This window comes from Elephantulus edwardii, unplaced genomic scaffold, assembly GCF_000299155.1.
Source record: "Elephantulus edwardii isolate Elephantulus edwardi_28Jun2011 unplaced genomic scaffold, EleEdw1.0 scaffold00083, whole genome shotgun sequence".
In the NCBI taxonomy this organism is placed as follows: Eukaryota; Metazoa; Chordata; class Mammalia; order Macroscelidea; family Macroscelididae; genus Elephantulus; species Elephantulus edwardii.
Genome location: NW_006399833.1, coordinates 7,676,863 through 7,694,371, shown reverse-complemented (window position 1 = coordinate 7,694,371; position 17,509 = coordinate 7,676,863). Strand labels below are relative to the sequence as shown.

At 38.7% G+C, this 17,509-nt stretch overlaps 1 protein-coding gene across 2 annotated transcripts; it reads right to left on the bottom strand.

Moving 5' to 3' along the window:
* Positions 1–214: 214 nt before the first annotated feature.
* On the bottom strand, positions 215–2,089 carry LOC102868673 (polyadenylate-binding protein 1-A-like). Of its 2 annotated transcripts, XM_006889914.1 has the most exons (2): positions 754–2,089; positions 215–537 (listed from the first exon to the last, which is right to left on the bottom strand). In XM_006889914.1, the coding sequence occupies exons 1-2, from the start codon at positions 2,087–2,089 to the stop codon at positions 215–217; spliced, it is 1,659 nt and encodes a 552-aa protein (XP_006889976.1). The 2 variants fall into 2 exon arrangements, with proteins under 2 accessions (XP_006889976.1, XP_006889975.1); XM_006889913.1 differs by having other exon boundaries at positions 215–2,089.
* Positions 2,090–17,509: the final 15,420 nt, after the last annotated feature.

Sequence of the window (17,509 nt, the reverse complement as noted above, 5' to 3'; positions counted from 1 at the left end):
AATAAAATAAAGATAGATACTATATAAAACCACTGTTATAAAACAGGACTGGAAAGACAAGAGGGATAAACAATGAACACTGCATAAGTTTCCTTTCCTTTTTTTATTTTATGTTTTTGCAGTGGGTATTTCCCCCCCCACAATATTTAAGGTTTTCGATGCTTAGTTCTTTTTCTTCAGTGAAGCACGAGTTTCTTTAACGTCCCCAATAATTTTAAACAGTTGGAACACCAGTGGCACTGTTACCTGCTGTCTGGACAACCTCTTTAGCTTTGTGATCTTGTAGTACAGCTACAACTTCATCAACCTTAGAATGAAGAGACTCTGGAGACTGAAGCATATGAAGAAGTTCTGAATTATCTATCTCCAACACCGTGCTAATGATTTTACCAGCCAATTCAGGGTGTATGGCTTGAATAAGGGGAAAGAGCCTTTCACCCAACATTTGCTTTTGCTCTTCACATGGGGCAGATGCCAAAATGGAAGCAGTCAAAGGCTCTTGACCTTGTACATGAACAGCAGGCTGCTGCTTGGTAACTTGTGGTTGTGCATTAAGATGTTGAAGATTGTCAGCTCTCACAGCACATTCATCCTGAGGCAAAGTGCAAACAAAAGCAGTAGGGCCTGCAGCAGCCACATTTGTAGGATGGGGACCCACGGCCTGTGTTGATATATTAGTAACACATCGTGGAACTGGTGAAGCTGGTCTCACCGCACTAAATGGTAGTCTGGCACCAGGTGTGAAGGTAGCACCGGCTATATTTGTGAATGGATAAGATCTGGCAGTCCAGCGAGGACGTGGTCTTACCGGGGCAATTTGGGTAGGAGAGTAGTATGCAGCACGGTTCTGAATCCTTGGGAAAGCTGCCATGAAGTAAGGTGCTGGTTGGCAGCGGTGGATGACTCGGTTGTACCCACCTCGGATGCGTGCCATTCTCTGCATGTACTGGTTAGTGAGGTGAACCTGGCGATCTTCTTTGCGTTGAGCTAATGCTACATACAATGGTTTCCTGGCCACAGTTCTACCATTCATTTCTGTAACTGCTTTAGTGGCTTCTTCTGGGGAAGAGAAACATACAAAACCGAATCCTTTGCTGCGACTACCCTCCATCATAACCTTGGCACTAATGATTGTACCAAATGGAGAAAACTCTTTGTGGAGACGTTCGTCATCAATACTGCCATCAAGATTTTTCACATATAAGTTAACTCGTTGGTTTTTGATGAACCTATCTTTCTTCATCTGCTCATATTTGCGCTTAAGTTCCGTCTGTCGTTCCACTTTTCGCTGAGCTCGACCAACATAAATTTGTTTCCCGTTGAATTCCTGTCCATTCATCTCATCAACGGCCTTCTGTGCGTCTTCATGCTTCTCAAAGTTCACAAATCCAAAACCTTTAGACTTCCCGCTTTCATCAGTCATTACTTTCACACTTAAAACAGGTCCAAACTTGCCAAACACATCTTGAAGATGCTTGTCATCCATGTCTTCTCCAAAATTTTTAATGTAAATATTGGTGAACTCTTTTGCCCTGGCTTCAAGCTCTGCTTCTCGTTCTTTGCGAGATTTAAATTGCCCAACAAATAGTTTACGGTCATTCAAAAGCATCCCATTCATTTTTTCGATAGCTCTTTCGGCTGCACCCTGTGCCTCGAAGTGCACAAATCCGTAGCCCTTGGAACCATTTTCATCACAAACCACCTTACATGAGAGAATATTACCAAATGCTGAAAATGTGTCATACAGTGCCTTATTATCAATGGATTTGTCCAAATTTTTTATGAAAATGTTGCCCACTCCACTTTTACGGAGCGCTGGATCACGCTGAGACCACATGATGCGGACTGGCTTGCCCTTGATAACATCAAAATTCATGGTGGTCAAAGCACGCTCAGCATCCGCTTGCTGCTGAAAGTTCACATAGGCGTAGCCCAAGGAGCGGCGGGTGACAATGTCCCTACAGACCCTGATGGAGAGGATGACCCCGGCCGGTCTGAACTTCTCGTAGAGCATCGCGTCGGTCACGTCTGGATGTAGGTCCCCCACGTAGAGAGAGGCCCTGGGATACCTGGGGGCGCTGGGGTTCATCTCTGTGTGGCTGTTCACAGAGCCACAGGCCGTGACCTTACCGTGAGAGAAGTGTGAGTGCTGGAGCACAGGCCGATGCTGGAGCCAGAGCTGGGCTCAACAAAGCGCGGGATGGAGATCTAAAACCAACAAAAATGCTTCACATTACCAGTCTGCCTTTGAGTCTTAAAAGGCACTTTCAGAAACTACGTGATGACATGAGGGCATCACAAAGTGGAAATTCTGAAAGCTTGGGTCACTCCTATTGTGACATCACTTGCCTAAAGGTACAGGGCACCTTTAGGCCTCTTACTGTGACTTCCGTTGCTTAAAGGTACAAAGACACAAATAGAAAATAGACTACTCAGCTCAGAGCAAGCATTCTGAACACGCAGGCTGTAAAATTTATTTGTAATGAAAGACCTAAAAAGTTGGTATCTTGGATGTTGGTGAGCAACACTCTTGACAAGCAGTCAGGAAATCAAGAGACAAATTGCACTAGGAAAATCACTTATCAGGAAACTCTCCAGAGTACTGAGAAGCAACAATGTCAGTCTAGAGATTAAGGTGTGCCCGATTCAGGACATTGTCTTTGCAATTACTTGCTATAAAATTAATTTTTGTAATAATTTTGTCATAGTGATTTCCTATTGCATATTTCTTCTCCCCTTTTTAGTATTCTTCATAGACATTTCATACAATCATCCTCATACATTGTATTTTATAAAATTAATCACTATTGGACTATGCCCACCATTACCTGCTCTTTTCAGGTCCCTGGTGAATCTTTCCCCTTTAAGTAATTACATATATATTGTTCCTATTTTCTAATTTAAATAGACATATTTTCTTTGTCTCATTTTTTCTCAGGCAGAGGTTAGTGAGGAGGTGGGGTGGGTGTGGGTCTGGGTGTGGGTGTGTAAAGGAATAGGTTAGGTGCAATGGGGGCTTCAGGAGATGGGGAGAGAAAAGTACCAGATCAATAGTAATTTATTATATAAAACACAATATACAGAAATGATTGTTTAAAACAAAATGTACATTAATGGAACAATGTGTATGAAAGATTGTATAAAAGTGAATGATGATGGGGGAAAGGGAACAAGAAAGTTCACAATGTGCACGAATGAAACACAATGTAAACAAATTATTGTATGCAAATCAATAAAAAATTTTAAGTGATTGATGATATAAATAAATAACAAATTTTCAACAAATAAGCTGTCATATAGCAAGGAAGATTAAGAACCAAACAAGGGAATCTATGGGTTAGTTTTTACAAACTTAGGAGACAGAATAAGCCAAGGGGCAAATGGGAAATGTGGAACATCTTCAGGAAATGATGAGTGCAGTAAGGAATGAGAGAACATTCCTGAAATGGTGGTCAAAGGTTGATCATGAAGAGCCTTGAATATCTAAATATTTTAGGATTATACCATTACTGGAAACTTTGCAGTAGGAAAATGACACAAAATTATAAAGCAAAAAGTAAAATAGAATGCTAATGTCCAAAGAATGATCAGCTATGTGACTTGTTGATCATATGGCTGAAAAAAGAGTTTAGCCTTTATTGATCCTTTGACTTCTGCTTGTCAATCATGTTTTTTCTCCTCTCAGCAATTTATAAGGGGCTTTAAGAGAATGAATTTATTAGGTTGAGTGTCAAAATTATCTTTCAAGCATCATCATTCTTCACTCAGAGTAGATGCCTTTGACTTGTGGTTTTGCTCAAGAATATTGAATATCTTATGGACTTTGAAAAGAATAAAAAAATCTGTCTTGGAGGAAGTGCAAAGTGCTCCTTACAGGCATGTCTCACTTACTTTTGGCATGTTATAAGGATAGGTCAGTCCTTGGAAAAATACATCATGCTGGGGAAATGGGCCAGTGAAAGAGAGGCAAACCTTCAGGAAGATAGATTGACACACTGACTGTACAATAGGCTCAACCATATGGTGAAGATGACTCTGAATCAGAGAAGCTTTAAACCTGTTGTTTATAGGGTCTCTATGAGTTAAGTTGACTCAGAGGCACCTAACAACACTGTCAAGTCACTATTCATAAAGTTTTCACTGATAAGGTCAACTGACTGAAAGAGATACATATTTTTCACACATTCCAAAGGATGGCTATACAACATAATATTATGCTGTTGTTGTTACTTGGTGTCAAATTGGAATCACATCATAGCTGATCTTCCAAAAATTATTTGAAAATGACTAGAATGGTGTATCAAGAGAGAACTGCCAGAAAGTCAAGCTGAACTTAAAAGAGGATGTGGAAGAAGGAATATCATTGCTGGTGTAAAATGGATCTTGAGTGAAAACAGAGAATAAAAATGTGTTTCTTTGACTATGAAAACGATTCTACTACATGGATCAAGATAAATTATAGATGAAATATTAAAAGATTGAAATTCCTAAACACATAATTATGCTCATGCAGAAACCTGCACATAAACCAAGAAGCAGTCATTAAAACAGAACAAGGGAATATTATGTGACTGTGCTTATGTGAAACCGATACTTAGATCAGAAACTAATCTTCTGAACAGAGCAAGGAAACACTGCACAGTTCAGAATCAGGAAAGGAGTGCATCAGGAATGTGTCCTGTCTCCATAACTTTTCAATCTATATGCAGAACATATCATTCAAGAGACTAGGCTTTATGAGGAGGAATGTAGATTGGAGGAAGACTCATCAACAACCTGTGTTATGCAGATGATACAATCTTGCTTGCTGAAACTGAGGAGAACCTGAAGTGTTTACTGCAGAAGATCAGACTACGGTCTCCATTATGGCTTGCAGTACAACATCAAGAATACAAAGGTTCTCTCCACTTGGCCAATGGGCAGCACCATTAAACATGGAGAACAGACTGAGGTTGTTAACAATTACAGCTTGCTTGGCTCCACAATCAACATTCTTGGCACTAGCAGTCAGGTAATCAAAAGATGAATTGCATTGGAAAAGTACCTCTCCAGAGTTCTAAAAAGCAATGATGTCAGTCTGGAAACCAAGGTGCTCCTGATTCAGGCCATGCTCTTCTCAATTACTTGCTGTACATTAGAGAGCTGGACAATGATAAGGATGACAGAAGAGTAGATGCTTTTGAGTGTGGTGCTGGAGAAGAGTATTTAACACACCATGGCTTGTCAAGAGAACAAAGAAGTCTGTCCTGGAGGGAGTGAAGACAGGGTTGTTCCTTGGAAGCAAGGATTTTTAAACTTTGTCTAAGTATTTTTAATATTTCTTCAAAGTATTTTTAAACATACTTTGGGCATGTTTCCAGGAGGGATAAGTCCTTGGAGAAAGACATCATTGATTGGAAATGTGGAGGATCAGCACAGGAGAGGAAGACCCTGGATGAGATGAAGTCACACAATCACTGAGCTAATAGGAACAGATGTGTCAGAGACAGTGAGATTGGCTCAGGTTAGAGCAGAATTCGGATCTACTGTTCAAATGGCCACTCTGAGTCATAGTCAAATTGATGGCACATAATAACAAGAACAACATGTGGTTTAAAATCAAGAACTATGTGTGATGAGGTAGTATTATTTCACTGAAATTATTAAATCTATATGCTGAGCAAATAATCTGAGAATTTGGATTATATGAAGAATAATATGGCATCAGCATTAGAGAAAATCTCATCAAAAACTAACATATGACAGAGAACTAACAGAAATTCAAATTGGATTTAGAACAGGCCATGGCACCAGATACATCACTGCTAATGACAGATGGATCTTGGTGGAAAACCGAAAATACCAGAAGGATGCCTATCAGTGTTCAAGCATTTGACTTTGTGGATCACAACAAATCCTGTCTAACATTTAGAAAAATGGGAATCCCTGAACACTTGACTGTGCTCATGCAAAACCAAGAACATACACCAAGAACAGAACAAGGGAACATTGCATGGTTTAAAATCAAGAAAGGTATGTATCAGAGTTATATCTTTCTCCATTCTTATTCGATCTGTGTGCTGAACAAATCATTGTAGAAGCTGGATTTACATCTCAACATCAAGAAAACAAAAATCTTCACCACTGGGCCAACAGTCAACATCATCGTAGACGGAGAAAAGATTGCAGTTGTCAATCATTTTATTTTACTTGAATCCACAATCAAGAAAATGAAATACGAGTCACATTGGAAAAGTCTCCTGTCAAGGTCTTCTTCAAAGTGCTAAAGAGAAATGATGCTAGTTTAAAGACTAAGGTGTACTTTATTCAAGCTATGGTCTTATCAATTACTTGCTATGTATCAGAAAGTTGGAGAGTGACTAAAGATTACAGAAGAATTGATGCCTTTGAGGTGTGGTGCTCGAGAAGATTATTGAATACCATATGGACTGCCAAGAGAACAAATGGGTCCGTCTTGGAGAAAGAGAAATCAAAGTACTCCTTGTAAGTAAAAATGGTGACATTACATCTCACATACTTTGGGAATGTTTATCAGGAGTCCAAATTCTCAGAGAAGGGAATTGTGCTTGGAAAAGTGGAGGGTCAGTGCAAGAAAAGAAGACCCAGAACAAGATGGTTTGGCACAATGATTATAACAATGGGCCCAAGTATGTCAGAGATGATGAGGATGACCGAGAAAAGGACAAGATTCAGATTCGTTGTTTATATGTCACTGTGAATTGCAGTTGAATCAACAGCTTATAACAAGAACAACAACACCAATAATCTGCAGCTCTGGAAATTAAGAAATTTTGAAGCACATGACTATAGACCAGTATGGATTATACCTCTATATCAAGAAAACAAAAATCCTCACCATTGGTGATAGGCAATATCCTTATAGATGAAGTAAAGAATGAAGTGGTCAAAGATTTAATTTTACTTGGATTCACAATCAACATCTCTGGTTGTAGTAGTAGTCGTCGTCATCACCGTCTAGAAATCAAAAGACATACTGCATTGGAAAACTTTGTTGTCCGGGAAGTCTCCAGAGTGCCAAAGACAAACAATATTAGTTTGAAGACTAAGGTGGGACTAATCCAAGCCATAGGCTTTTCAACTACTTCTGGTACATCCGGAAGCTGGATGACGAATTAGAGTGACATCAGTAAAATTGATAAATGGGTTAATTTCTGGGTTCTTGATTCTCTGTATGCCTGTCATTGTACTAGTACTAGTATTTTGGTTATTACAGCTATATAGTAGGTTTTGAAATAACAGAGTGCTATGCCTCTCACTTCATTCTTGTTTTCAGAGTGTTTTGCTTATTTGGGGTCTCTTTCCTGTCCAAATAAACTTGACAATTTTGCTTTCGATCTCCTTGAAAATGAATTTGGTATCTATATTGGTATTGCACTGAATATGTTGATTGCTTTTGGTAGGATTGTCATTTTCACTATATTCAGTCTTACTATGCATAAACAGGAAACATTATTTCATTTGATTTAGGTATTTTCTTTTTATAAATGTGCTTTATTATTTTAATTATTTTTAATGAAAGTTTATAGAGACTTCAGATTTCCATAATACATTATATAGTAAAGTACCTTTGCATTGTCAACAAAACACATGAATACCTTTCTGACATTCTTTGCTTTCAGCCAAGATCCATTTGTCATCAGCAATGATCGCTTGTGCCACAGGCTTTTCTGAATTCAGCTTGAATTTCTGACAGTTCCTGTCAATGTACCATTCTAACTAATTTAAAATAGTCTTTACCAGATTTTGCTTACATGTAATATTAATATTATATGACAATCTCCATATTCTATTTGCTCACTTCTTTTGTTTTTTTTTTGTTTTTTTTCTATATTTTATTAATTTTCATAAACTTTTACAGAGATTTTGGGTTTCCATTCATTCATTGTTGCACTATTCTCTCTACCCTCCTCCCAGTTTGTTCAACATGAATGTACTCTTGAGCAGGTGAGCAAAGGGGTCCTTGGCCTTTGACTTAGCAGCCAGTGCCTGCTCGTATTCGTTTATCTCCTAATGGGCAGGAACAGTCGCTGGCTTTTCATCTTCCTTGAGCTCAGCCTGTGCCTTTTTCTTTTCCTCCCGTGGCCCTTTCTCTTTCTGTGGGATGTCCTTTGTAAGCCAGCTCTCTTTTTCATGGTAGTACATCTCCTGATTTCCTGTCTGGCTGGTACCAAGTGTGTTGATTGTGGCTCTATTTTGACTCCCAATACCTCAATGTGCCGCCCCCTCCCCCCAAAAGACACCAGCAAAACCCGAAATCATAGCAAAGCTATAGGATAGCTTGCTGGAGGACTGAGGGAAGACATGATAACTGGCAGGACTACAATGTACAGAAGAAAATGGCACCTGGTCCTGCACCATCTTCATAATCTTTGTCATATTTGAGTGCATTATTGTAGCCACAATGTCAATCATCTTGTTGAGGATCTTCCTTCTTTTCTAACCTTCTCTTTAACCAAGCAGGATGTCTTCCAGGGATTGGTTTGTCCTGATAACATGCCCAAAGAACATGAGACAAAGTCTTGCCATCCTCAATTTCAAGGATTAGTCTGGCTGTACTTCTTCCAAGACAGATCTATTATTTCTTCTGGCTGTTCATGATATAGTTAATATTCTTAGCCTACACCATAATTCAAAGGCATTAATTCTTCTTCAGTCCTTATTTTTTACTCTTTAGCTTTCACATGAATATGAGATTATTAAAAATACTACGGCTTATGTCCTCAAGATGACATCACTCCTTCTATTTTCATTGTGATTTGAGTGAAAGTTTATAAAAGCAAATTTGTTTTCCATTCAACCACTCATGCACATATTGGTTTATGTCATTAATTATAATATCCACAACATTATCACATGCTTCTAAATTCCTCCATGTGTGTCTCATTTCCATTAATCCTTCTATCCTATCCTTTCTTTTCTTCTGAGCTTTTATCTCTGGGTATATACTTCTCCTTTGATCTTATGTAGTTTATTATTCTAAAGAGTGCATGTCTCCCTGGTGTTATTGCACTTACAGGTCGGTATATTGTTTTACTTCCTGCTTACTGTTAGAACTATGGGAGTGAGTTTTCTTCCAGGTTCAAAGAGTGACTCAGAGGATTCCACTAGTTTCTAATAGACCAGTTGGTTTGTACATTATTGTCTTGTGTTTTGAATTTTTTCCTCATGATTATGAGATTTTTAGGGAAGTTAATAGTCTATAAGTCAGCTTGGCACTATAATACAATCCCTCAGTCCAGTCATAGTCTCTTAGACCTTCATCTTCACAGCTTAGAAACTTCCCTTAGTCTTGCCAGTTATGGTGTCTTCCCTCAGTCCTCCAGCAAGCTTGAATTGTAGGTCTCTGGCTCTGGCTTCATAGAACAGCAGTCCCTAGTCGACTCTGTCTCACGTTGGTTTCTGGTTCTCTGCTGAGGCTGCTGCTGCACTTGTGCAGACCTTAATCTGATTGTCGCAGGAATCTCTGATCTTGAAGGGCATCCACTGCTTCTTCTCCATTGCTGGTACTGAGCTTCCCTATATCATTGTGGTGTTTTGGGGTTTCATCCCTCTATTTTTTATAATTTTTATTGATTTGCTTACAAAGTTTATATATATGTGTTTCATACTAATCTTCATTCATATTGTGTTTCAGAGAATCTGTTCCATGCATTATGGTTTATAAAATCAATTACCATTGGACCTTGCCCATCATTATCCAATCTTTCCAGGGCCCAGCTAGATACTTCCTTCACCCCTTCCCTCCACTCACCAAACTTTGCAACTCTGTGGTATCATCCCTACCCATCGTCACCCAAAAGCTCCCAACCTTTCACTGTTGGGTTCCCATACATGTTTTCCTAGTTGTCCTTCTATTTTTAAAATAATGGCCTTATGCAGTATTTGTCCTTATAAGACTGAGTTAGTTTACTGAGCATAATGCTCTCCAGCCTCTCCCAAATTATGTAGTATTTTTCAAAATTGTTGCTCCTGAATGCTGCATAATATTCCATTGTGTGAATGTACCACAATTTCTCAATCCATTCAGTTGTGGTTGGGCATTTGGGCTGTTTCTTGTAGTGGTGAATAATGCTGCTATGAACATTAGTGTACAGATCTCTGTCTTCCAGAGTGGTTGTACCATTTTATAATCTCACCAACAGTGTATGAGAGTACCTATCTCTTATTATAATCTCACCAACAGTGTATGAGAGTTCCTATCTCTCTACATCCTCTCCAACATTGCTTGCTGCCCTACTACACTTCGCCACTGTTACTGGGGCAAGATGATATCTCAGTGGGTTTTGGTTTGCATTTCTCATATTGCCAGTGATTTTGAGTATTTCTTCATGTTGGCCATCTGAAAGGAAATCTTTGACAATTTTAGAGCCGCCTCCATTTTTAATGTGTTGCCTAGTAGTCTGGATATGTGTGTGATTTTGTTTTCTTTATGTTGAGATATATTATTTATCTTCTAATCCCTACTCCTAACCTTCTTGGGTAGGGATCACAAACTGTAGGACTAAGCAAGCGTGAAGTTAGCTGTGGTGAACTAAAGTAGTCATTATGTCTCTATGGCCATATGGGAGTATGGCCCACTGTTGCCATATCCAAAAAAGACAGTTTTTAAAATTATTATATGATATTCTATCTTTTCTATAAATATTCTATATTTTAAAACCCTACTATCAGAACCTAAAAAAACATGTCTGCAGTCTCTGTTCTTAAGTGTTGCCTTTAAAATGACTCAACTCCTACAGTGTCTCTTCTCTGTCTTGCTCCATTCAAATTTCACATTCTCTGGAAAGATAATTGATCTGCCAAATACAAGCCAAGAATCTACCCCAGACTTACAACACAGGCTTTAAAAAAAATTTTTTAGGAGGGGCAAGGTGAGTACAGCTCAATTCTTAAGTGTAAGATAAGTAATTCTCCCAAAGTAATAAATTCGGCTAGCACAATTGACAATGTATCATGTGCCAAAACCTGATACAAGAATTTTATATATATTATCTTTAGAAACAGATCTCTGTTGGAGTAGTAGTTCAATCTCTTCAGCTGCTAACCGCAATATAAGCAATTCAAACCCATCAGTTCCTGCTCAGGATAATGATGTGGCAGTCTAGTTCCATAAAGATTACACTCTTGACGCGCTGCCTTTGACGCGCTGCCTTTGAGCCCCTTGCACGCCTGCCCGTGGTGCCGGGGGTTATGCTGCTGCGCAAAAGCATGAGTTCGCGCATAACTGGGGCCCCAGCCCGCTGCAGGCAGCCCTTTTAACCGCGAGCCACACGGTGGCGGACCAGGCCTCTGCCGGGGTTCACCTCTTGGGTCTCAATTCTTAGGATGATCCCTTTGGGAACGGATAGTAGGCTCCTCGAATAATTGCGTTTCCTGTATGTGCTGTCATCTAATAAACTTAGGTGTTATTTAAAAAAAAAAAAGATTACACTCTTGGAAACTTTTTGGAGAAGTACTTTGTCCTATAGGGTTGCTACACATTAGAATTAACTGCAGGGCAAAGAGTTTTTATTTTTTTTTTTATCTCAAGTAAGCTTCACAGCAACCTAAGGAGGATAGCTTCATTATGGAATTTGCTGTTGTTATGTGCTGCCAAGTTGAACTGGCTCATAGCTAACCCTCCAGTGGGTTTTCAGAGGTAGAAAGTTTCACAGGAGAGTGTCCATCATTCTCCCACAGAGCAGCTGCTGGATTCAAATTATGTCCTTTGGGTTAGCTGCGCAAATCCTTACCAGTAGTTAGCTCCCTCATTATGGTATTACAGATAAGAAACTAAGGTTCGAAAAAGTTAAGAGATTTGCCCAAGGTTACACAGTTCTGGGAAAGTTGAAGTGTTACTCAGGCAATCTGTCTACCGAATCTGTGCTCCTAACCACTTCACCACAATATATCCCTAAGAAAAGTGAGAATTATGAACTAAGAAGTTAATTCCATTTAGGAAGATAACCACCTAAGTTACCCCATTTACTTGATTGATTGAGGAGTTTCAGGAAGCAAACACATGAGATAGGAATGAAAGCCCTCAGGTTCTGACATCCAGGATACTGTCTCAGGTTGAGAAAGTGATTTTCAAAGCTAACACCTTTCATCACAACCTCTCATTCTCAGTCTGTCCTAACACTTATGTTTCCCATCACCCCAATTATATTTGTGAGATCATATAAAAGTACAACAACCCTGGTGGGATAGTAATTTAAGAGCTCAGTTGCTAATCAAAAGGCCAGCAGTTTTAACTTACCAGCTACTCTGTTGGAGAAAGATGGGCAGTCTGCTTGCATAAAAATGACAGCCTTGGAAACCCTATGGGGCTGTTCCACTCTGTTCCACTCTGCTTTATAAGGTAGCTATGAGTTGGAATCAACTTGATGGCAGTAGTGCTTTTTTGTTGGTTTTTTGTTTGTTTGGATAAAAGTACTACATTTTTCTAAATTCACTCTCAGCCCCTTGACTATAGTTTGGTATACTCACTATTTTTGACTAGATTTGACTATTTACTAATGAAATTAAAGAAAGTGTCAGAATGTCGTCAAGGACAAGAAACAAATCTTTACTTACAGCTTTTCTATTGTCAGTGCTCACTCAACATTGAGAAAAACAAGCAGTTTCCTAATACTGGCCTGGATGGAATCACAAATGTGTGTGAAGAAGTAGTGAAGTTTTCTCTAGTATACTTTTTTACTTTCAGAGAATGAGCCATCTCACTCTTTGGAACATATACCTTTTTCAATAAAATGTCTTTTTTATTTGCACTTTTTAGAAAATTTTGTAGCCAAAGATTAAACTCCAGAGGCCAGTACTCAAGCTCATTCTTGCCACACCTTTAGACCAGGTTAGGGTTGAGAGCATGCATACACTTCCAGCAGATCTTAGACATGAAAAGAGTAGATTTAAGGAAGTACTGGGTGCTTGGGCTAGTCTAGACAACTGATATACAGGCTTGATTGCCTATCCTACCGGCTATTGAACCAAAGGAAAAAGTCATTATTATTGTTAGATGTCTTCAAACTGATTTCAATTTATGGAAACCCTATGTGTTACAGAGTTAAAACGGTGCTATCCAGCTTTCAAGACTATAAATCTTCAAGTATGTAGATTGGTACATCTTCCTCCCCGAGGAGTGTTTGGTAAATGGCAACCAGCAACATTCCTGTCAGTAACTGATTTTTTAACCACAGCTCCATCATGTGTTCTCAGGAATTTCACAGAGCCCTTTAAAATCACAGGGAGTTCATGAATAGTCACAGAAAGTTGGCTTAAGAGAGATAGGGAGTCTTGAGATGAGCTGAAGCAAAGTGGGGATGAAAACCACAGCAGAGAGAGATACTGAGAGTGACAATGAGGGGCTGAAATAAAATGAGAGCCAGGCATTTTAAAATTCCTGAGCCAAGGACTCAGTATGCAATGGTGTTGCAGAGCTCAGCTGTGTGAGAGGGATGGGATCTGAATAGTTGGGAGCAAGAATCTGTCTTGAAGAAGATCTGTATTTAACTGTGATATTTAATATTCCTCTGAAAGGCAAAACAGTAGCAATCAATGTGAAAGTAAGGGAGCAGCTGCTGCTTCTCAAATACTGTCAACAAGACAGAAAATGTGCGAGGTGTTGTGAATAATGGCTGTAATTAAAGCAGTGTGCAATTCTGGGAGGAAAAGCAGGGCTTCCAAGGTTATGATTACACACTTCAGTCACAGAAGCTGTGTGTGTGTGTGTGTGTGTGTGTGTGTGTGTGTGTGTGTGTGTGTGTAGGCTTGCAAGTACATGCACACACATATATACATACTTACCTGGGTATTTATGTTCACAGATGAATAGAGCAGAAAGAAAAGACAAACTCAATAGGTGAACAATAAACTCAATCATGGAGAACAATAGGACTTAGGGGAAAGATGAGAAAGATAAGACTTGGTAGCGATGATAAGAAAAGGAGAGAAAATAGATAAAAGGAGAGAAGAAAGGTTGACTTTTTGTTCTGTAGGTCAAGTATTACCAATTTATTTTACCTGATAACTTATCTAGAGTAAGTCTATAGAGCTATAATTTTCGGGGTTGTACTATCTCTCTTTCTTGCCTTGAGTAGGAACCAGCTCAGAATTGATCCTCCAATAGGTTTTCAGTAGCTGTAAATCACACAGGAGGAAATTGTCCATTTGTTTCCCATAGAGCAACTTGTGGATTCAAACCACATGCCTTTAGGTTGACAGTGCAACTTCTTATCCACTAGGATGTTAGAACTCCTGGTGTACTAATCTCTGTTAGAGCAGAAAGGCTGTATAAGTTGACTATGACTCATAGGGATGCTATGAAGAGTTTCTCTGAACCTTGCTCTCTCCTGAGCCAATATTGCTGTCTCTGACACATCTAACCCACTACCCCAGGGTCTGCCTCTCCTGTGCTGATCCTCAAAAAGTTGGAAATAGAAATACCATTAGGTCCAGCAATTCCACTACTGGGAATATACCCTAAAGAAACCAGAACCACCATCCGAATGCATATATGCACACCCATATTTATTGCTGTGTTATTTACAATAGCAAAGAGACGGAAGCAACCCAAGTACCCATCAACAAACGAATGGATTAAAAACTATGGTATATTCATACAATGAAATATTATGCAGCACTGAAAAAAATGAACTAATAAAACATTACACAACATGGAGGGCCCTGGAAGGCATTAAGCTGAGTGAAATATCTGACATGGGGGGTTTGGAGAAGAATAGCATAAGAGAACATTGCATTGGAAAACATGAAGGAAAGAACTGTTTAAAAGGAATGTATGGTTAGGCATTATACGTACAACAAACGCTCAGAATATGAGGTACATTGCAAAGAAGACTGGAGGGGCAATTGTGCAATAATGAATGAATATATATCTTTTTAAAAGTGATCTAAGGGAAGGGGGAAAGGGAGGTAAAATGTAAAACAATGAGTGAATTAAAAACTAACTTTTCTGTAAATTTTCATTAAAATTACAATTAAAATTTTAAAAAGTATTGAAAAAGAAAATGATCAGTGTCATTAATTGCACATATAGAAATTATTAAATGGGTATATTTTTCTTTACATGTTCTTTGCTACAACAAAATAAATTTGAAAAGAAAAAAAGCCATTCTTTTTATTCACGCTCTTTGTGATCTTAGGCATTTGGTGTTAGATGATGTTGAGTTGAGCACAACACCTTTTAGAAAGATTTATGGGAGAATATCCCTACTGCCTTCTTCTCTGTCCTCAATCACAGTCAAATAAGCAGAAACAGAATTATAAAACAGAATGATATGTAGTGACTTTAAGCAAACTTTAAGCTAAATTTTCTGTGCAGTAAATTAGAGAAGAGTCCTACATTAAGAAATAGTAATGGAAGCACCACATTGTCCATCTCCATTACATCACCACCTGACTTGAGACTCCCCCTACATACTAACTGTGTAAGTTGATGGCATTGACCTCCTACCACCCTAGAGACAAAGGAAGTCGTTAAATTTCAGGACAGAAAGCACAAGAAGTGAGAAACTGTCATCCAGGGAGAACCCTTTGGGGTTGTTGTGGGGAGACAGGACTGAAATTCCCTGGGGAGAGGTCCCTCCATTTGGCGATCCTTGCCTCCATGGTGGTGGGGAAATCCCAGGGATCAAACAGAACAAGCATGGGAAGACTTTTCAGTTTTCTCAACTGGCATGTTGAGCTGCAAAAAAGAGAGCTGATTTGAAATTTCCATAAACAGAAACTTCTCTAGTGGAGCACCTGGTCTCATACTACTCGACCATTCCATAGGTGAAAGAGGACAATAGAGTTTGGGACAGGGGACTACATTAAGACAAGATTGCTGGAGGACTGCGGTGCAGAACAGAGAGAATCTGAAGGATTTAAGGAAAGGCAGGTTTCCCAGAAACAGTAATAAAGTGATTGACTCATCCTACAGATTGAACATTTTAATCTGGCAACTAATTAATAATAAAAAGATAAAAATTACTAAAAGCATATGCAGACATAATGCAAATAGTCTAACGCTTATCAAGAAAAACTTTACATAATGTTGAGAAAGCAGCAGGCAGCTTCAAACACTGTGAGAAAACAAATTAAGCCTTCTCAGAAAAACCCCAGAGAATATTGCAGATCCAATGAATATACCAAAGTCTGGTTTTACAAAAGAGTTGATAAAATTGACAAACCATTAGCAAACGTAACACAAATAACTATTAAGAAGTGATAAAGGTGACATCACAACAGAACCAGAAAAAATTAAATCTATAATATTGGACTATTATGAAAACCTATACCTCATAAATCTGAAAACTTAGAGGAAATGGACAAATTCCTTGAAACTCATGCCATACCAAAATTGACATGGACAGATGTAGAATACTTTACAGATCCATCAATAAAGAAGAAATGGAAAAGGTTATAAAAAAGACTCCTCCATAAAAAAAAAGTCCTAGGCCAGATGGCTTTGTGGCTGAAATATATCAAATATTAAGGATAGATTTATCACCAATCTTAGTTATTTCAAAATATAGTAAAAGAAGGAACATTTCCAGAGACAATTTTTTTACTTCTTTTTTAAATTAATTTTAATGAAAGTTTGCAGAGACATTGGATTTCGATTCATTAATTGTTGCACTTTTCTCTCTGCCAAACCCTCCCCTCTCTTCTCTTTGAAAAGTAAAAGAAAAATTCTTTGTTATACAGTCCCTCCCCCCAAATCCACTGCACTGTGCAGCCTTCATTTTGTACTCCTGTCATGACAATAATGCCTAATCACATATCCCTTTTAAACAGTTCTTTCCCTCATCTATTTCAATGCAGTAGACATTATTTATCCACTCTTTTTTAGTCTCCCCCAACCCCAATGTCAGTCCTGTTTTACAACAGTGACACCATGCAGTATTTGTCCCTGTGTGACTGAGATATTTCACTCAGCATAATGTCCTCCAGGGTTACGCATTTTGAGTAATATGGAATGAGTTCCTTGTTTTTCAATGCAGCATAGTATTCCATTGTGTGAATATACCACAGCTTACTATCCATTCGTTTGTTGATGGTCACTTATGTTGTTTCCAACTCTTTGCTATTGTCAACAAAGTTGCAATAAACATGGGTGTGAAAATATCTGCTTGGGTGGCAGTTATGGTCACTTTGGGGTATATTCCCAGTAGTGGAATTGCTGGGTCAAATGGTATCTCTATTTGTAACTTTTTGAGAAAGCACCACACCATCTTACACAGTGGTTGCACCATTTTACACTTCCACCAACAGTGAATAAGGGTTCCAGTTTCTCCATAACCTCGCCAGCGTATGTTGCTCCCTGTTCTGTTAAATTTTGCTATTCTTACTGGGGTGAATAAATCCTAGCCAATATAATCCAAAAGCACCTTAAAAAAACAATTCATCATGACCAAGTGGTATTCACAAGAGGTATGCAAAGATGTTTCAACATATGAAAAACAATCTATGTAATCCACCACATTAACAAAGGAAATAAAAAGAACTATAT

What these genes read in the sequence shown, in the direction of transcription:
- LOC102868673 (XM_006889913.1), bottom strand. Translation starts at nt 2,089, where the DNA reads ATGAACCCCAGCGCCCCCAGGTATCCCAGGGCCTCTCTCTACGTGGGG.